The sequence below is a fragment of the Strix uralensis genome, chromosome 7 (genome assembly GCF_047716275.1).
Source record: "Strix uralensis isolate ZFMK-TIS-50842 chromosome 7, bStrUra1, whole genome shotgun sequence".
NCBI classification, from domain to species: Eukaryota; Metazoa; Chordata; class Aves; order Strigiformes; family Strigidae; genus Strix; species Strix uralensis.
In genome coordinates, this window is record NC_133978.1 from 4,493,437 (window position 1) to 4,515,022 (window position 21,586).

General features: G+C 43.7%; 1 protein-coding gene across 3 annotated transcripts in view; it reads left to right on the forward strand.

Moving 5' to 3' along the window:
* The window catches only part of MICU1 (mitochondrial calcium uptake 1), a 110,382-nt gene continuing 88,796 nt past the window's right edge, over nt 1-21,586 (forward strand). For 2 of the 3 annotated variants that reach the window (XM_074874194.1, XM_074874196.1), the window contains exons 1-3: nt 1-65; nt 1,272-1,362; nt 14,498-14,659. In XM_074874194.1, coding sequence (XP_074730295.1) covers nt 14,499-14,659 — 161 coding nt within the window. In that variant the 5' untranslated portion in view covers nt 1-65; nt 1,272-1,362; nt 14,498. The remainder of the gene's footprint in view (nt 66-1,271; nt 1,363-14,497; nt 14,660-21,586) is intronic. The other variant, XM_074874195.1, reaches the window with a different exon arrangement.

Genomic DNA, 21,586 nt, shown 5'->3' on the forward strand with positions numbered 1-21,586 from the left:
GCGGAAGCGCGGTCGCGGTGGGCGTGGCCTGGGCGCGCTCCGGCGGGACCGGCGGCCGGGCTGAGGTGAGCGCGGCCGGGCCGGGCCGGGCTGAGGAGGGGGGCTGCCTTCTCCTTCATAGCCGTCGGCGGGGGGCGGCATAGCTGGGCGCGGCGCCTCCGCTGGGGTCGGCCCTTCTCTTCCCAGCGCCCCGGCGGGAGCGGTCTGTGGGCACGTAGGCGGGTGCTCACCGTGAGACGGGCTCGGGCGGGGGCCGCAGCGGGCCCAGGGCTGAGGGGACTTAGGGCTGAGGGGACTTAGGGCTGAGGGGACTTAGGGCTGAGGGGACTTAGGGCTGAGGGGGAGCCAGGGCTGAGGGGACTCAGGGCTGAGGGGGACCCAGGCCTCGGAGCTGAGGGATTGCTGCTGCCCGGGGAAACTGGGCTTTCCAGGTCACACGGGGTTCGGGGTGCTGTGTTATGGCTTCTCCGTCCCCCGGGCCCCTGCAGTAATACTGGAATTTCTTCCTTAAGAAATAAATCTTTTCCTGCTGGGAAAGGTGCAGGAGAAGGAAGGATCCCCTCTAGCGTGCTTGGTCCTAGGGGGGTCTGCAAGGAGTGTTTTGGGAAGCTCTCACATAGTGCAAGGAGTTGAGTCTCCGCTCCCCAGTTTTCGTTTATTTTGTTGCTGTAGGGGGTTGCTCGCAGCATTGCCAGGGCTGTATGAATTATTGCTGTATGTTATGGCTAATGTCAAAGCAGTTTTTCTTAATAGTGATTCGTTAAACAGCTTTAACTTCGCTGAGCGGCTAAACTGTATTTGATGTGCAGTTTGCTTTTTGAAAAACCTTTGGGGTGAATTTGGGTTAATCAACTGCAGAGAGTAGCGAAAGGCCTGATCTTTATCATAATGTGATTTATGTGTACCATATTTGCCTTTAGTTTAATGAGCTGCTTGGGAAAGACAGTAAATCTGAATGTGTTTAGTGGGGTCTCCTGACTAGAGGTGGGGAGGTCAGACGAGGGAGGATTTTTTGAGGCTTTCCTCTTTAGCAACCTGAGTGCTAGCTCAGACTTCAGTTAAAGTCAAGGCTTTCCTTTTTCTTTTAATCAGCTGCATGACCACTTTTCTCCTCCTGGCTTTATTTGGCGGGCAGTCTGAGATGCAAGTGCTGCTGTTGATACGTGCAAGCACTAATATGCAGAGCATGACTGCCAGGAGGGAAATGGTGTGCATCACCTTGCTGGCAGCAAAGAGTTATAATCTTTATTATGTTTCTTTTTTGTTTTTAGAACGCAGCCCTGCAATCACTGAAAAGTAATTCCCTGTGTTCTTTGTGACTGCTTGATCCGCAAGCTGGGAGCAAATACGTTTGCACTACAGGTGAGGGTGGTATTGCTGCCTGCTGGGGGGTGCAACTCATAGCGTGCTGTGGCTGTGCTCTCAGGTACTTTTAACTCTGCTGAAGTAATCATCTGGCTGATACTTACCTTTAAATCTGCCCTGTTTGGGATTATTTTTGTTCAGAAGCTTTCACCCAGGATTTTTCCTAAAGCTATAGGAAAATAGGTTGCCTTTTTGTGGTGTGAAAAGTTGTGCTGACTTTTCTGTTGGAAGGCCTCAGGCAGTGCTGTGTGATTTGGAAGGAGGGGCGAAGCAGGCATGGGAGCGAGCTGTGGAAGAAGTCTGCTATCTGGAGCTTCCTGTCAACCCAACCTCAGTTGTGCCACTTTCTTAAAATATTAAAAAAAAACCCAAACCAAACCCCCAATGCAACTTGCTATTTCTATGCACTCAGTAAAGATGTATTTGATCACCTTAAAACCAACCAACCAAAACTGACTAAAAGTGTTGAAACTATGTGTGCTTGTCCATCTGGAGCAACAAAGCATTTTTTGGCCAGCCCAGGGGTGGGAGGGAAATGTGCTGTAGTGTCATCACTGCCCATGCCTCTGGGGCTCTGGAGGGGGTTGTGGTGGCCCCCAGTTTCAGGCAGCAGCTTCTTTAGCCAATATAGCTGCTGCCAGAAGAGGACGTGGAGGGTCCTGTGGCTTACAACCATCCCCTTGAATTTTCTGGTATTCAGTGCTATGTTAGAGTATAATGTGCATATTCAGCAGTGTGTCTTAAGCTCATGTAACCCCTGTTCTTTGTTTACTCGTGGAAATGGCTTGTTGTCCAAATGACCCATTTTCTGCAGAAACTTTTGTGATACTCATTATTCTGCTTCCTAAACTAAAGAAGTTGAAATCTCATGCTCTGGAGGAAAAAGAACGGTGTGCTTTGCTTACATCATTAGTGTCTGCCTACTGGGGGCTCTCTGGAGCTCCCTGTATCTTATTAGTCTTTGTGTAACTTCTCTGTTTTGGTTCCTGTTGTGCCTCGGGCTGAGAGGTCAGGTTCCTGGGTAACCTTGCAGTAGTGTTTTCAGAGGAGAGATTGTACCATTGTCCTCAGGCAGTTGAACAGGACAAACTGCAAGACTTGCAAATCATTTGAAGTTTCAGAAGGGCTTTGAAGCAGTATCCCGTAAGCATTACGTTTTTCAGGTGATACTTGAGGGAGCCGTCGGCTATGTTTAGATCTGGAATGTGGAAATACCCATTTTTGCATTTCTTGAGCAAAGTAAGTTCTGTAGCAATTGTTTTAGGTTCATTTTAAAAACATGTTGCATGGCATTATGCTTGCTGCAGTAACACTTTTTGAAATGGAGTGAGCTGGGATATGGAAATACTTGTTTTATTCTCCCCAAGTTTCCAGTGGCCTTGCTGGTTCACAGTATTTTAACACAGTTCAATGCAATATGACTGAAGATGCTTGTTTACAACAAGAAAAAAGTGTTAATTTTCCAGATGTTGTGTGTCCTACTGGGATGTTGCAGGGGTGTTAGTGAAAAAGTATCTTGTTGTAGATGTGACTTTAGGTGGGATGATGTTCTTTGGGATAATTCAGTAGGAAACAGTTACCCAGGGTCTTTTGAGTATTGTAGTCAGTATTGTATGCCTTTGAGAAGAATATTATTACTTTTGTTTTGTTAAACAGAACAGTTTTAAGAAAGGTATGTTGCAGATGGCATGGCTACTTCTTAATGGGGAGGATGGCTATATATCTTTAGGGTGATGTGTTTGACAGTTTTCGTAAGAAATGCAAGGACTCATAGTAAAATCTGAAGAATCGGGAAAATGTAGGCCCTCTCCAGAAGGAAACGGGAGACCTGATTACCCAGAGTTTGGAGAAGGCTGAGGTACTCAACATCTTTTTTTGCCTCAGTCTTCACCAACAAGGGCTCCAGCCATACCGCCCAGGTTGCAGAAGGCAAAGCAGGGACCAGAAGAAGGAAGAACTGCCCATGGTAGGGGACGATCAAGTTCGAGACCATCTAAGGAACCTGAAGGTGCACAAGTCCATGGGACCCAATGAGATGCATCTGTGGGTCCTGAGGGAACTGGTGAATGAAGTGACTCAGCCACTATCCATCATATTTGAGAAGTTGCGGCAGTCTGGTGAAGTTCCCACTGACTGAAAAAGGAGAAACATTAACCCCCATTTTTAAAAAGGGAAAAAAGGAAGACTCGGGGAACTGCAGGCCAGTCAGTCTCACCTCTGTGCCCAGCAAGATCATGTAAGTGGATCCTTCTGGAAACTCTGCTGGGGAACATGGCAAATAAAGAGGTGGTTGGTGACAGCCAACATGGCTTCACTAAGGGCAAATTGTGCCTGATGAATTTGGTGGCCTTCTATGACAGGGTTACAGTGCTGGTGGATAAGGGAAGAGCAACTGACATCATCTACCTGGACTTGTGCAAAGCTTTTGACACTGTCCCACATGACATCCTTGTCTCTATATCGGAGAGACATGGATTTGATGGATGGACCGCTCAGTGGATCAGGAATTGGCTGGATGGTCGCACTCAGAGAATTGCTGTCAATGGCTCAATGTCCCAGTGGAGAGCAGTGACGAGCGGTGTTCCTCAGGGGTGGGTGTTGGGACCGGTGCTGTTTAACATCTTTGTTGGTGACACGGACAGTGGGACTGAGTGCACCCTCAGCAAGTTCACCGACAACACCAAGCTGTGTGGTGCGGTCATACGCTGGAGGGAAGCGATGTGCCATCCAGAGGGACCTGGACAGGCTGGAGAGGTGGGTCTGTGCAAACGTCATGGAGTTCAACAAGGCCAAGTGCAAGGTCCTGCACATGGGTCAGGGCAATCCCAAGCACAAATCCAGGCTGGGCAAGGAGTGGATTGAGAGCAGCCCTGTGGAGAAGGACTTGGGGGTATTAGTGGACGGAAAACTGGTTATGAGCCAGCAATGTGCGCTCGCAGCCCAGAAAGCCAACTGTGTTCTGGGCTGCATCCAGAGCAGTGTGGCCAGCAGGGCAAGGGAGGGGATTCTCCCCCTCTACTCCCCTCTCATGAGACCCCCCTGCAGTGCTGTGTCCAGCTCTGGGACACCAACATCAGAAGGACACGGACCTGCTCGAGCAGGTCCAGAGGAGGCCACGAAGATGACCAGGGGGCTGGAGCACCTCCCCTGTGAGGACAGGCTGAGAGAGTTGGGGGTGTTCAGCTGGAGAAGAGAAGGCTCCAGGGAGACCTTAGAGCAGCCTCCCAGTACTTAAAGGGGCTACAGGAAAGGTGGGGGAGGGACTCTTGATCAGGGGTGTAGGGATAAGATGAGGGGTAACACTTTTAAACTGAAAGAGGGTAGATTTAGATATGAGGAAGAAATTCTTCCCTTTGAGGGTGGTGAGACACTGGCACAGGTTGCCCAGAGAGGCTGTGTCTGCCCCCTCCCTGGGAGGGTTTGAGACCAGGTTGGATGGGGCTTTGAGCAACCTGGTCTAGTGGAAGGTGTCCCTGCCTGTGGCAGGGGGGTTGGACTAGATGATCTTTATGGTCCCTTCAAACACTAACCAGTCTGTGGTTCTATGAAATGCACTTTTTCTGCCTAAGCACATACTACTATCCAAAAGTCTTCAGCAAACTTTACCCTTAGTGAAAGATTTAAGATACTATAAAACAGAAAAAATAGACAGCTTGACTGTTCAGATCATACTTTTTTTCCCGCAGCTTCTGCAGCGTTATCTGAAAAGTCATTGTCTAGTAAATTCTGGGTTATTTTGTCTGCTACCTTTTCTGAGTGCAATGATTTTTTTTTTTATTATTATTTTTTTGGTCAAAGAAACCTGCCATGGAGTTTCCTTCCATGCATTCTGGATTGAAGCTCTGTTGAGAGCAGCTTTTAATTGCAGTCCCACTGTTGCCCAGAGCTGGCGGTACCACCACGTGAAGAGATCCTCTTGTCTGGGATGGCACTGCTGTGCATGTGGGGTAGGAGAGGGTAGAGTGAACCAAAGTGCTGATCCTTGTAACTGGGAATTTTGTGCTGGGGACAGCACAAGGTGGGAATGCGCAGCTGGGGGCAGCCCAGCTGCTTGTGCTGGTTTATAGTAGTGGTGAATGTGTGGCCTTAAATGCTCTGCATAAACAGCCTTTGATTCATTACAGGGTTTCCTTTCTGTCCCTGCAGCCTGTGACAAATTGTCACCACAGCAAAACAAATCAGTGGCTTAAAGAAATGGTTTTCAGACTGTGTTTTTTAGACAGGAAAAAGTTGGCTTCTCTGGGGTGGGGGGTTTCTTTTAAGTCTCCAGGGTCTCTCAAGCTCACATTCTTAGGTTTTTCTCTTACTGTTAAGAGTTTTTAGCTCTTTGAAATGAAGCCCAAGATCCTCATGCAGACAGCAAGAAAGAAGATCATGGTTTGAGATGAGCAACACTACTGTGCTTGAAACATGAGACCTGTGAATCTGTGTGTCTTTGTAATTTGTAGTGTGTCAGTCTATGATGCAGACGGAGCTGGTCTATGTCAACATCAGACCTGGTATTTGTACAGACTAGTTGTGCTATGTGCCACCACTTTAATATCTGTGTTTTCATTAGTTTGATGCAAACTTTCCATTTTTGCTTCGAGAGTTAGAAGAGGAGTTGCATTTCTTTTCACTAAAATCATATCTATGATACAGACACAAGGAAGATCTGCAAGAATTGGTGTCTGCCTTATGCCAGTTGGTGTTTTCTTTAACAGGAGGACTGTCACTGTAGTAGATGGTGTGTGTGCGTGCACCAGGTATGTGCTTGCTGTATACAGGAGTTGCCTGGGAGTTTGCCCCACTCTGTTAGTTTAAACCCTAACAGCACTGAGATCTGGAGGTGTTTCTCTGCACCTCCTCTTAGTCTGTAACTATGGGTTTCTATTTCCGTTAATATAATTCCCTTTTTTTCTGTTGGATGAAGTTTTGGTGGACCGGCAAGTAAAACTCCTCCATCTGCTGATGGGTATTTTGCTTTTTGGTTTCCTGACTGCAGGGAGGGAGGTGGTGGGGGGTAGTGTTTAGGCACTGTGACTCCTGTGGTCCTCTGCCTGGTGGGGTGTTTGCTCCAGATTAGCACGTAAGCATGTGTGCCATCTGCCTGGCCACCTTGGATGCAGCCGGGTATTTGTTGCTGGCTTTCTCATGCTGAAAACGAGCTACTCAGGTTGTGGTCTAAAAGCACAAGGCATTAGCCAGGCTTATCTATGTTCTTTTTTCTCTCTGAAGTTCAAGCTAATCCAGAAATGTGTTGCTGGAAAAGCAACTGCAGTGGTTCAGATTTGCTTTTCCTTTTTTGGGGGGAACCAGTGCTCTTCTTTTGAATTCCCAAGAAATCACTGTCTGGTGGATGAAAGGCAGATGCTGTAACTTGTTTGTTTCAGTAAGATTTTTATTTAAAATGTCTTTGGATATGTGCAATAGAAGTGTGGCTCTTTGGGCAGGAGAGGCATTTTCTGAAGAAGTGGCTGTGGCTGGGGTAGGCGATGTTTCTGTTTAAAAGACAGAACGGGAAAGGGGGAAATTTCTGTACGGTGATATTGAAACTCAAGTCCTCAGTGGGCTCCCAAATCTTCCTCCTTGTGGGAGAGGAAAAGAGGTACAGATTTCACCATGTCAAATTCTGAGATGATCTGCTGCCTGTCTACCTCCAAAAAGAAACTCTTTTTCTGAAGTTGGACATGTATCTGCAGATAACTCAAGCCTGCTGAACTGTCACCTTTACAGCCTAGTGAGGCCTTTGCTTTCTCCTCAGACTACTTAAATTTTTCTCTTCCAGCGTTATTTTCTTGTGGAACACATGTTTATTCATTAAGAATTAACACCAGTTTTCTTGGAGCCAAGTGAGCCATAAAGACCTCTTAAATCTACTTTAACTCCTCGGGGTTTATTTTTGTTTGTTATTGTAAGGTACATGCCGGTAGGTGGCTGTTGGCTGGAGAAGGGGCAGGAGCTTCAAGGACAGTCTTTCCATTTGGTGCAAAAGTTTCTCAGGGAGGTCACATCCCATGGACACAGATTATGCAAGCCAAGTTAAATCACTCAGGTCATTAAGCAACTGTATTCCTGCTGGCCGTAACTTTGTACAGAAAAAGGAAAAAGTGTTATGTTTTCTACGCCTCTGCCAACAGTTCTCTGATAAAACTTTGCTCTCCAAATCAGTGCAATTCCTTTCCTTCTGTGAAAATGCCTCCACTTAGGGGCAGCTGCTCGTGTGGCTGGTTTGCAAAGACAGCCTGATGATTTGGGAATAGTGTTTGGAAAAATAAGATTTCACATTAGACTGATTAAGGTGGAAGTAGCTCATGAAACAGGGTCATTATCCTTAATAAGGGGTGAGATAAGTTTTTATTTGTTTGTTTTTTGTTTTTATAGGTCGATTAGTTAACCTCTACCTTCTATGGAGATGATACTAGGGAGTTTGTCAGTGCTGGGGTTTACTGTAACGTTTTCTAGGTAGGAAAGCCCAAGGAGTAGGCTGACTTTTGAGGGCAGAAGGGGAAAGGAAAATTTTAACCAGAAAAAAGCAGCATTTAGCATTCATTTCTGTGGAAGATTATAGTTGCCACTTAAAAACCTACTGTGTTTTGCTGTAAACTGTTGGAAGTAGAAAGCACATATTTTATTCTTGCTGAAGGTGCTATTTTCAGTGCTGCTGTAACAGATGTAACGGGTTTATTTTGTTTGGGTATGCTCATTTTTTATTTGTTTCTCGAAAGGCTTCAGTTAGTGGTGGCTTCATCTGCTCACAAGTCCTCTGGTGGCTCAGCTAGCAGGTTAGATTTGGGGTTCCTGCTGAGCTTCTGCCATTTTAGGTGGCACCAAAGCCTCTATCCTAAACAGACTTTAAGTGTTTGAAGGCACATGGGCAAAGATCTTTCTCCAGTGAGTAAAAACTCCTGTCTCCCTTTTAAGGGAAGACCAAGACCAAGCTAGCTACTGACCCACACCCTTATGAATAATCCAGTTGCGGTTACTAATAATGCTCTATTAAAGCTAAATCAAAAGTCCTATGTGCATCTTCACAATGCATTGTCTTCTTGACTTAGCACTGAAGACCAGTAAAGTTATTTTCAGTCTTGTCTGTTTTAATCTAGGCTCTGTGCAGCAGTGCTTTTGGTTCATGACGCTTCTCTGGCCCCTTTGCTCGAGTCTAAGGCAAAGCTCCTGTGGCAGCAGTCTTGATAGAAATCGCATGGGTGATTTGTACAGCCCAAGGAAGTATGGTTATTTCTCCTGGACAGTACTTGCTATCTCAGGATGATCTCAGGTTCCTAGCAGACCTTTTGTTTTCAAGCACTGAGAGCCCACGTGTGGGTATGTGGAGCTTAAAAATAGGGGAGGAATTAGAGCGACTGATAGTAACAGAGAAACCTACCTTTTCCTTAATTTAAATATAACTAATAGTAAGGATGTATGCATTAAATTGAGGAGAAGAACACCTGTGCATAAAAGTGGTAGTTTAATAAGTAGTATTCAAACTAGCCATGGTTTTGCTGGTTTATTTTCACTTTGTGTCTTAGGATGCTAAATGATCAATTTGGCAGAATAATGCAACTTGTGAGATGAGGATGACATAAATAATGGAGTCTTAATGGATATCATCCTGGTAAATCTTTATAGTACATAAGCCACGTTAATGGCAAGGTGATTGCAGAACACCAAAACATGTTGGTAGTGCAATATTAGACTGAATTTTTAAATATGTGATGAAGTGCAGTAGTATGGCTTTAATAGCAGCTGCATTCAGAGCAGAATGAGGGTTAATACTAAATCCTGGCTGTTTGAGGGACAGCACTGATCGTCCCCAAGGGGAGGACAAGTGATGGTTGGGTGTAGTTACAGAGCTGGAGAATTTGGAAGTGTGCATTTTCAGGGCTGAGGATTTTAGGAAGATGTGAATGCTTAGTGCAATGACAGTTAAAAAGAAATTGCCATGCTATGGCTTAGGTTTCTGCTGCAGACCTGGCAGCGTGTTATCGATTGATGCTTTGTAGACTCTCCATCAGTTTGAATTGTGCTCTGAAACAAATGTGATTCCCCTCTCTAGTGAAATTAATGTGGTCAAATATTGCCCCAGTCTCATACCTGAGAAGAAATGACTTTTGCTGCTAGATTTAATTTTCGTTCTCAAAACGGATTTATGTGTCTTAATAAGCTAATAATTTCAGTAATGTGAGTAATCCTTTATCTGAAAATTGCACTGGGTAAGGTGAAAAATTTGGAGTTATGGGAGGGGAAAAGAGCAGGAGCAGTTTGGTCTCTTGGGAATGGGGGAAGGAGTGGATCCAGATGTCTCGGTAGCTGGAATCCACCTCTGGGCACCCTTTGTATGAATTATTTTTGTACAAATCTCTCTCACTGGTACTAGTTTGTAAATGGAAAGTATGGAGAACTGGGGGAAGGCGAAGTCAGAATTAGTAACTTAATTTTGGTGGAGGCAGGTTTGATGTTGAGAGGTTTTTTTCCCCCCTGATTTATGTATCTTGGATTATTTTAAGTATTTCTATATTGGCATTGATGGTGAAACTTCTCTCCTCATTGCTTTGCACTTTCCCTTGTGTCTTGACTTTTCCTTCCTATTGGATTTATTTGTTGTATTTTTTTCCCCACTGCAATTTTTCCTTCCTCACTTCCCAATAATCCTCTCGAGAAAACAGAGTCAGGAGAGCTGAGGCCCGTGCTCTTGTGCTGCTGGTTCTCTACTTCAGGGCACCCCACGCCTTCTGGAGCCAGCGTTACTGATACAACTGATGTAAGTGAGATATAACTGATGGTCAGGGGCTGAATGGGACATAGGTGAGGAATTTTCCTGCAGCGGCTCCTGGGTCAGGATGTCTTGGTGTGCTCTGGCAATGTAAAATTTTGCTTTTGAATAAACATACAGCTCCGGAAAGCTTTTTCAGTTCTTAGTGACACTGTCTCAGCCAGTCCCTGCAGAAGTTTTTATGCCTAAGCAGTGCCTCATAAATGCAAATCGCTTTTTTGAGAAGATCTTACTACTAACAGTATTTTTCATTTAAATTTACATTTGACATTTTGCACTAATGCACAAGCTTACCAAATCCTAGTAAAATTGTTCAAATAAAAAGTGCCAGTGAACCCTTCTCTGATTAAAAATCAAACACCCATCAGCTTATTCAGTTACTGTTCTCCCTCTTACATGCTTGTGGCACTGAGGCCAGCTTCGACATCAAAAAGCTGCTTTAAGCGTGTTTCAGCTTAAAAACTGAGCCTGTTGTGGATTGCCAGAAAGGACTACAAAAAGTTCAGTGCTGGGGGGTACCCAAGTGCAAAGAAGTCCCTTTTCCTGAGGCTGGGCTACTTAGTGCTTTCAGTCTTGAAAATGTCAGTTAATTGGGGTGCTGGAAGAAGGGGAGTAAGGTTTGTTGTTCGTTTTTTGGGTATCTGAAAAAGGATGTGAGAGAGTTGGGATTTGCCAATTCTTATGTGCACTGAAAAAATCCAGAGCTGTACTGCTGATGCTCTGGATGTGGCAGCGGGGAGAAGCACAGAGCCTGTCTGAATTTCCTTGCAAAACAGGTCAGCAGACAGAGGATTGTTGTTTGGGGAAATAAAATATCCACATCAAGGCAGAATGTATATAGCTGTTGAAATAATTTTACATTTCTTCTTTTAAAGCAATCTGGATGTCCTCAGTTCGAATGATGCCCGTCGTGTCTCAGATGGGAAGCGGTACTTTCTTAATGGGTTTGTGGGTTTCCTGGATGTCAGATGCTAACACGTTTAATGCTGAATTACAAATACATGAGGCTTTATGCTGTTGCATCTTGCCAGCTGCATGGACCCATAGAGCAGGGCCCTGAGCCTTACCTGAGGGCTATGGGAGCTGCTGCAGCAGCTGGGGCAGAAACACAGCTTAAACCACAGACCTGGGGCATGAAAATGTGGAGCCCAAGCAGACAGAGCACGCTAGGTACCAGCATGGGCTGTCAGATCCCTTTTGGTGGGCATTTGGGATTAGAGGTGGATTTTTTTGTTGGGTTTTTTAGTTTTTTGAATGTTTGGCTCTGAGGTTTGGGTTTTGGTGGAGTAGCTCGTATTTAATGGTGGAGGAGACAGTCAACAGAACTTTTTGTTTTAAATTTTCAAGTCTGTCAGTTGACTCTTCTGCTTAAAAAATAATACCCATATCTTGTGGAATAAATAAAAGCAGATATGTAATTATTTTTTGGAAAAAGAGCCCCAACTATTTCTTTTATCCAAGGATATTAATTCGACCTTTGGAAGTAACTGTAGAGCTGTTCCGAGCAAGCACTTAAGGTAAGACTGGCTTATCTCTTAGAAACAAAAATATGATCTACAGATTCCTTGTAGCAGTAATGCTGGAACATCATGGTAACTTTTATGTTTTATCTTTATTTTCAGTGTTTTGGAGGTGTTTTTTTTCCTCTGAGGTACTCAGTTGCATCCTGTTAAAATCATTGATTGCATTAAATCATGCAAGAATTGATGTTGTTTCTTATTGTAAGCTGTAATCACATCGGTTCTTGGTAGTTTTATCTCAGCTTTATTCCTTATCATACTGCAGATCGTGGTGTTAAGCTTTTCATTGCTGTAGTTAGGGCAAGATGCTCATTTTTAATCTTTTAGAAAGTAAGCACCAGCTTTCTCAAGTGATCTTGACTTAAATGCCTGGAGCTTTTAACAAAACACACCAAATATCATGGTGCTTTTGATTTAATTAAAAAAAACAACCATGAGAGTTTGTAAAATTGCAGATGGAAAGCATGGAAAATTCAGCTTCCAAAGTGCTTTTTTCTTGTTCTGAGATAAGGATACTCTTTATTTTAAGGTTATTATGGGAACTGCCTGCTTCCAGCGCTCTCGGGCAATTGCCACTGTCTGGATGAATGTCCCAGCACCATCAGGGATGGAGATTACTTGGACAAAGAGGATAATTTAGTTTTTCTTAGAGCTCAGACAGAGCAAACATTTATGCAGTACTAAAGCCAACAATCAGAAATTTTGTAAAAATCTCCTCGAGCTCAAAAGTAAGCACTGTGAGGCTTGATTTTCATTTTGACTGATTAAATGATACTGGCAACATTTTCCTTATCCATTACATCTTATGCATATAAAGCTGTAATTAGGATGGGGAACCCAAGTAAGGGCAACATTAGCTTCTTGGTGAAAATAACACTTTCAGATTTTTCTCTGCATATGTAACAAATTCATCCCTGGAGATGAGATGGGAACATCAGGTTTGTGTAGGGTGTAAATAATTTTAAATTTGAAACAGGCTGCTTTTCATAACAAAATCTTCTATTGTTCAGAACTGGAGTAGATAGAATAAGCGCTGTTGGCTGGCTGTATTCCATTAAAACTTTAAGCTTATTTATTTTTAAAGGAATAAACAAAATGGTAATGCCGACTGCAAACTAGGTTTTTAATAGTGCACAGATGAATATAAAATGGATGCTCTTCTGTGCACAGCACTAGCTGTGAGCAGCAGAGTTGGTGCTATTTGCCCAGAAACAGGGGTGGTGAGGAACAGACACTCCGTAGCTTTGTCCTACCCAGCAAGAGCAACGTTGTCCCCTCCATCCCATCCTGCTGTCACCTGCTGGTGCTCCATCCCATCTCCCTTGTCCCAGGACTGTGCGAAACCCTTAGATATGATATGAAAAATCACTGACGAGATTTGCTAATGATTTTTCATTATCTATGCTTTCCTTCCCCTCATTACTTATTTCTTGATTGTGCTGAGAAACCTTCAGGCTCACGTCTACCACTTCTTGCCTTAAAAGATATTGAGCTCTGGCACTCAGAATTATCTGCTGAATATTTTATATGTGTCTTCCCTCCCTCTTCCTCTCTTCCCCTCCCTAAGTTCACATCACCGGTTCGCATGATGAAGTCCTGAGCTGCGTGTTGCTTTCGTCGGCAGAAAAGGGTGGTAATATATTCAACTCTTTATAGCTGAAATGGCCTAACACACCACACATGTGAGATGTGTTTGTGTAAAACAGTCCCAAGATTGTCATTGCTGGAAGTTAATGGTTTAGCAGAATGGCACAGTGGCATCTAGTCTTGCAAAAGCAGATAGAAACCAACAGATGTGACTTTATTTTTGTGTTCTATGGTTATTTGCTGGCTGGGAATATTTGATTAGAACAGGAAGAATGGGGAACAAAAGGAAAAAATTGGGCCACTGCTTCCCTGCTCTCTACTTCCAGTGTTTTTGTTGACCTTGAATTCTTTTACCATGCTGTTGCTGATTTTCTTTTTTTTTAAGGCTGACCCTGCAATTGGAAAATTGAATTTGCATCAGTTAGAAAGAAAACCTTTATTTTGCTAAAAGATGCATCACCTTTTCTTTTTCAAAGGCAACATTTATCCTTCGCCTTCAATCTTGTGAGCTAGCAAAATTGCTTTGTCTCCTGTAGCTGGTGTGTGATGAGGTGACATTTCTGCGGTTCAGATTTCGCTGTTGTAATAATGTTGAGATTTGTAGCTCTGATTTCCCATTTGTCTCTGTACAGTTGTGTGTGTTACAGGGTATGGATTGTATTTTACGAGTTTTGACACTTTGAAACTTGCCCTAAACTTCAAGTGGAATATAAATGTTTTGCTCCAGGCTAGCTAAAAAAGTGATTTAAGAACAGTAGGTTTTTCGTACCGAAATTTAAGCTAACAGAGTTGGGTTTCGTTTGGTAGGTTTGCTTGTTCTTTGGTTTAATTTGCCTTTTAAAATCCAGCTGTGTCTCTCCCTCTGGCCAATGCTGCTTATTTGCTGTAGTTGCTTGTAAGATCTGCCTACATCTTCCATGCCTTGGCATATGAGTGGGAGAGTGCAAATATTTCCTCTTAACGAATTGTGCTGGGGAAAGGCTGAAGAGGAATTTGAAAAACGCTGTAAGAGCAGCTGAGTAAGTAGTTGGGATATGGCAGCAAGGTGTGTCAGCCATGTGTATGCCAATGTGTGATACTCATAATTTGCTATTTATTAGACAGGTTACACACCTGTTTCAGAACAGCTAATAAACATCTGTGACAGTTATTTTCTGTAACTTTCCTATTTTAGAAAAAATGTGAGGAAATCTCTGGTTGAGGATCAGTGTGAGAGTCCACGACTGGAAACTGTTTGTTGCTTTACTAATGTGGTGTTCTTACTTGACAGGATGTTTCGCCTTCGATTTCTTCCCATTGCAGCAGGGCTGTCTTCTGTTTCGCGGCGTTACCTTGGGACGGCGCATCACCCCAGGACCAGGCGTAGGCTTGTGGTGGCGGCTTTCGTAGGGACAGCTGCAGCGACAGCAAGTGCCAGATTCCTTTGGCAGAGGTAATATATATTTTTTTTGTTTTTATTTTTTTGCCCGAGGCTCATGCTGCATTAGTCCTGTGGTAATACCTGCAGATGGGTTTAAGATCTGTGGGAGACTTTGTAAAGTGTTACTGCTTGTCATGCTTCTGCTGCATGGAAGGAATGGCTGTTGGTGACTCGCTGTGGGGTGCTGCTTTGCTGCTGTGAGTAGTCAGAGATGTAAAAAAGCTCAGGGCTGAAGAGTCTTCCTCTGTAGCTGTCCTCACATGGGCTGTTTGCCCTTGGTGGGGTTTGCTGTCCAGCTTCCCCTTGCGTGGTGGTGCTGTACGGTGGTGTGCGAAGAGAAATCTGTTGACTTGACCAAGCTCGGTGAAAATGTCATGCTTTGAGCTTCTGGGAGGGCTGTTAAGGACAGCACACTTGTCCAGGGCATCCTAAACTGGTTTTCTTTGTGTACTGTAGACTGCTTCGTCTGTGAAATGTAGCAGAGGAGCAGAAGGGCACAGCCCATCTTTTGGTGGTAAGGTAGCTGCACGCAGGACTTCCTGGTTTTTAAGGGCCAGAGTCTGAGCACACCTACTCATGGGCCATGAGGCTCAAAGCTTGTTTCCATAACTGTGGGAAGAAGGGGGATATTTGTGCTTGTCTGAGGTGACCTTCACTGGACCCTGGGCCAGTGTCACGTTGGAAGTATATTAAGGGCTCCCTTCTCTTCCCTCAAAACGTGGCAGCAGCGTAACACCAGCAGTGTCGCTCAAGCTCATGGCTGCAGTTGGAGTCTGAAAATCAAGTCTTCACTGAAAATCAGTCTTATTCTCATTGCAATATTTAGGTGGTTTATTGCTGGCTCTCTGCTCACCTGTGAGGTGGCTAGAAGGCTCTAGTTTTAATGCAACAGGAGGAAGGTGATGGTAATTTTTCTGGCTGTTCCTAGAGCTGTCAAACCTTGGTATCTCCTAAAAGGAATTGCTCAGGCTGAGGAAGAACACCATGATACAGCACAGTGTCATCTTATGCTGCGGTTTGCTAATAATCTGCAGTTTCGTAGTGCCTCTTTATCCACAAGACCTGAATGCCTCTGTGAGGATGGCCAGGATAATACCCCTTTTCAGGCAGGAAAGCGAGCGGGGTTTTTTCCACTTAAAATATCTTCAGCATGATTGTAAAGTAGGTAGGACATCATGTCCTACGTAATGCTGTCCCAAAGAGAATGAGTTAATAACTCCCTCCTGCAGCAGATTCACTCCTGCTCTTGAAAACAGCCAAATTGTCAGTTGTTAGCTTTGCCTTTTATTGGGAGGAAGGTGCTTCCTGCAGCAGAGAGCTGCTAATGGTATGCAGAGTGCTAGGTCAGGGGTTATTTCAGGGAGTGATTTTTGGCTTCTGTACTACTTGGCTGTTCCTTGGAGGCCCCTGGACACTGTGGCTGGGCTTGACCTTGCTCAGCTGAGAGTGCTGACAGAAATCGGATACAGGAGAGGGGCAGCCTCTTTGGAGTAGCTGGTCTGTGATCTCCCCAGTCTTCATCAATCTGGAGAGGTTGGCTTGCTGTTACTACTTGTTTTCTTTCCTTGCTCTGTCTCCTTCGTCTTTTATAAATTTGTAAAGCACTACATAGAATTGTACAGACTTTGAAGTATTCCTTTCCTATATAAGATGTGAAATAAATCCACAATGTCGGTGACTGTAAAATAGAAGTACATCCAGGCTTATGATATTCACGTAATTAATTACTTGCCATCCAGCTGTTGAATAAGAGGAGGAACAAAACTGATGTATGGTGTAGAATATACTTCATACTGACACCTGTAGAAGTTTTAAACAGACTTTCAAATAGGCATTTTAACGTTGTGTTTAAAGAAATGAGCAATGAGGAACTGCACGTTTGCTTTGTCTTTCACAATATATAAATTGCATGTTTAGTAGAGTTTAAGAATAAGTGTAGGTGAACACAAAATGTTTGTAATGACATCCTGGGTTATTCAGGTAGTTACATCTTGAGTTATTACAATAAGTAGCAGTAAGTATCATGGATTAGTTGTAAAAGGTAAATATACAATACATGTAGCACAGGGATCAAATAAGCCAAGTGTCATTGAAAATGTAATTTATAGATTACAGAGAGAAATGTCCATGTGTGTCTGAGTATTTACACTCAGTAATAAGCAATTTTGATTTATTAAATGTTGCAGTGCTATTTAAGTGGGAAGCAGATTCGGAAGGCCCTTTGCATAACCAGTTCTGTTGGTGCAGTTAGCCTGTTGTAGGGATGACTTATGATGCTTTACCTTCGGTTAATGAAACAGCCGTGCTTTTGTTGTGATATGGAACTCCTGTCCTGCAGTTAGTCTCTGAGGGGTCCAGCAGGCCCAAAGTGTGGCTCTCTTAGCATCACAGAGAATTACTGTCCCTTTGATGGTAGATGACTCTGAGGAATGTGTGCCTGCTAATATTCTGCTTAACCTTGGATGGTTTGTTAATGAGTTGAGGCACTTCATTGCCCTCTGAGTAGGGAATGCAGTAAGGGATGCTCTCCTGCAGGCTGTCAGTGAAGTTTTCTTTTAAGATGAGTGTTGTGTCCCCCTTCTTGTTTTCTTATAAATATTATTCGTTACAGTGAAGGCATTAAAGATGTAATAGGCTGAATCAAGAATCAGTTGAAAAATCTTATGCTTCTTAGACTAGGTAAGTAGATGATGATGCAGTGTTAGAGGAAGAGCAGTAATAAAAGGAAAAGAATATCTGACTTGTGTTTTTTGTCATTTGTATAAAGCCTTATGTAAATGCCCCAACTCTACAGCCATGTTGGGAGCAGCGCTGCATCACTCATCAGTACTTAAAAAAACCCCAAACTTTCTATTTCAGAACAGATTTCCCATACTTCTGATGATGGTGAACCCTGCTAAAAGGGATTAAGATGGTGGTGCCTGTATGTGAACTTAGCTTTTCCACTACTTAGCATCAAGAAAGACAGGACTTCTCTGGTGGCTTCTGTCAAGTGTAGCCCAAACCCAGTGTATTTCAGAATGATACTGTACGATACACTTTGAGCAACATCGGAAGTCAGTACTGGGGCAAGGAAGCCCACACAAAAGTAGAGGAGAAGTCAAGGATTGGAAAGATAGATATAAAAAACCCCAGTGGTTGTATGATGCAAGACAGGAAAGACTTATTTTGTGTCTTCCTAAGATGGAAGGTGGGTCGGTGGGATCTTCACATTTGATCTGCATCTGCATGTAGCCTTCTGCATAGCTGTCTGTTGCAGGCGAGTGTTGGTCTTGTTGCCTTGGCTGTCCTCTGGAGCTCCTGCTGCCTGTTTTTGATGGAATATATTTCATAGAAATAATTACATGACAGGAGAAGCTAATGCTGCTCTGTTCTGCTGTGATGAAGAATACTTCAGCAATGCAAGTAACTGAGCTTAGAAGACTAATGAAATTTATCCATTCTAAGCAATAACTTAAACTCTGAGGATCTCCAGCTGGCAACAGAAGCAATTAAGTATCTGGGCATTGGTATAATGAACTGAATTAATTAATTGAAATAAATCTTGGTGTAGTCATTGGCTAATCTAAATGAGGCATTAATATATGAGTAGTACTGAACCTCACAGTTAGGCAAGCTTGATGTTTATGAAAAATGCTCTGTTGCTAGCCCTCATGTAAAGCTTGTATTCTGTATTTGTAGTTCCAAATACCCATTTGGAACGTTATTAAATGGCCACAGATAGATTCATGTCATAAACCTTCCTGGCTGACTCTGTGGGCAATGGGCATCTGTGAGCACTTAAACTGGCATTTCGGTGCTGAAGCCTGTCACTCAGTCAACCTAGTATTGAATGAAATAGTGGAGCAAATGTACCTTTGGGGAGCACAGAAGGACCTCTAAGTGGAGTCTTACTAGTGCTCTTCCTGAATGACTGGAAGTACTTAGTTATGCTTAATTTCTTACCCTTCCACAAATACATTAGCAGTAAGAATAAGGGCAAGGCATCTGTGTTGCTCTGGAAGTTGCTTAACAAGATCCTTTGCTATCAGCATGTTTGTGTCTAATGCTGTACCCAGGCTTACTTTCCTGCATTCCCTTGGCCTTATTCTGTGCTCTTCTGCCTTTTGCCCTATCCCGTGCATAAATTGAAGCAATTCAGCTTGAGATACCCCTCTCCCAGCCCTGGCGCAGTATATTCTCATTCTGTTACAAGCTCTTCTTTTTCAGGCTCCGCTCCTCACCAGCAAGCTGGGCTGTTCAGGTTCTGGATGCCACTTCTGCAGATTTCGTTCCATTTTTACCATTTCTTCCTCTCTTCCTCCACCCTTTTCTCCTCCAGCCGTCCTGTATCAAGTGCCCAATTGCTTTACTGGAAGGTCCTCTGCAGGAAAGACCCTTCATCTTCCTTGCTCTGCTGACCTTCACTGCTTTTTGTGTTTGGCTTTTTTCCATCAGCGCTCCTGGAATTAATTTTGAAGCCTAGATCAGCCCTTAGCTAACTCTGTTTAAGAATGCATTGCTTTTTTGCATCAGTGTCTTAAGGGCTTTAGAGTAACTTGCTTAGAATACATTTTTAATGGCAGAATTGCTGGAAATATCTTATGCCAGCTGAAACTGAGGCTTTAAAAATCTTTGTTCTAGTAAAACAAAGGAAACCACATAAATCACAGCCAAAGGGGGAGAAACCTGTTTTATAGCTATAGATGTGCCAGGTACTACTTAACCTGATGTAGGAGAGAAAAGATGAAAAAATGTAGGCATTATCCATGTGAGGTTATTTTTGAGAGCTCTGCTCCATTTTTTTAATTCTTTGTGAGAGGTGACAGATTCAAGAGACTATCCTTGGGATTGCTGTGCTGAGGGTTTTCTCCTAAGGCTTGAAGACACATTGATCTATGAGTGGTGTCTTGAAAGAGCACTGTGTCCTTTCAGGTAGCTTTTGGCTTCATATTTTTACCCATGAGCATCAGGGGAAGAAAAGAATCTGATGCTGGGGAATGAGCCAAAGTCAAAACTGGACTCAATTAGGAAAACATCTGAACTACCCTGGGGGGGAGTGACCTCAGCTGACCTGCAGAGCTTAAAGCACAGGTATTGCCCTAAGCCTGCAGAGCCCTGGTGTTTGATCACGCATGTTCATAATAACTTATTCAAATGTTGCACAGCAAATCAGAGCTGGGATTTTTGCAGGGAAGCCAGGTGGAAATGCAAGAAACTGCTTCCCGAATTGTCTTGGTTTGCTGTGACTTTATGGGGACAACACTTTGGATTCTGTGTCTCTTAACAAGGTAAGTGTTGGTTGAACCCCGGATCTTTAATGTCACTGGAGCTGGTACTTTTTAATCTTTTTTAAAAAATACGGGTGCCCTCTGGTGGCCAAGTTCACGCCTACTGCTTCCCCTTTGCACCGAATAACTAAAAATACCTGCTCACCTTGCCCTCATCGCAGGAGCACATTGGCTGCCCTCCAGTAGCTATCTGGAAAGCAACTTCTCTCCAAGAAGTCACATCATTTGGGAGGGCAGTAACAGGACTAATTTCCTGCCTCAATAGAGGAAATATCATTTAGTTTTGATTAGTTCCTGATTTGGAAGTGCCAAAGCAGTCATTGAGTGTCATACTTTAAGGTTCTAGTCTTGTCATGACCGTCACTTCCTTACAATGTTCAGTGTCCACCACCACTCGATGGCTCAGCTGCCTTCTGGGCTGTGCTAAAGGTTGGATCTGCAGGGAGGAAGCAAGGGAGAAAAGCAGGGATGGGCATAATGCTCAATAATTAAGGCTTTAAAATAGAAGTTAGCCTAACCTTGGAGGGGTTTTTTTATTGTTTTTTACTCTGGCAGACTTCAACTTCAGCTGTCTCCTGTAGTTGGCTGTTGCTGAGACTCGCTGATGGAAGCTATCTGTTCTTTTTTTTATTTTTTTTTGGGTCTAGACCACATATGGCATCACGTGTTATTGTTGCTTGTGAGGCCTGCTGAGGAGAACAAAAGGCTTGTGGGGTTGAGGAGGCTTCGTTTAATGTGATGTAGCCCATCAGTTTTCAGTCTGTCGAAACAGCTGAGGGATTGCATGAGGTACTGGCTGGGAAGGGAATAATACTATTAAATACCTTAGAGTTAGTCAGAGCAGAACAGTTTTTAATTGGTATTAATATAGACATAGTGGGGAATTCCTCCCTCCTCGACTTGCAGCTGAATTTGTTGGGACTTTTGTCCCAGGAGTGTGAGGCCAGACTCTCAGAAGCATGCAGCTGTGTGGACGCATCCCAGGCTGCAGAGCAAAAAGTGGTACCAGGAATGACTTTCTCTGGTCTTCCAGTTGTGAGCAGCAATGTGCCCTGAAAGCTGTGGTGTGTTAGCCCCGTCTCTGCCTGATCTCCTGTGATCCTGCCCCGCTGTCTGCTTTTAGCCAAAGACCAGGTTTCATGGGAGTGAAGAAATCTGAAGGGATCTCATTTCGCCCGCAAAGGGATCTTGTGGCCCACATACCTTTTCATTTTATATGGAGTATTTTCTCATCCCATCTTTTTCTTATTTCTACAGGGCTTGCTTTCTTCTGAACTAAAGCTGTGAGTTTTTTCCCTTGTATGTTTTAGCAGTTATGGCATCCTTCTCACCCTTGGGTATAAGCTTTGACTACCCAATAAAACAGTCTTCAGCAGTTAGTAGTTGTCATCCGAAGTCACACTTATTTGTATCTGTTGATCTGGCTCATAATTTCCAGCTGATAAAGTCAGGCTCATACACACCCTCAAGTATTGTTAAAAAATAGTAATAAAAAAGGGGAAAGAAAAGCTGTTCTGTGTTTGAGGACACCTTAAAAAGCTTGTGGCATCAGAGACTGCTTTGCCTCCCTTATTCTTCCAACCTAAGATTATTTTTTTTCCTTGAAAAGAAATGTTGGTGAGTGACAGTGCTGGTTTTTGGAGGGCACCAGGGTTAGAGAACAGGATGC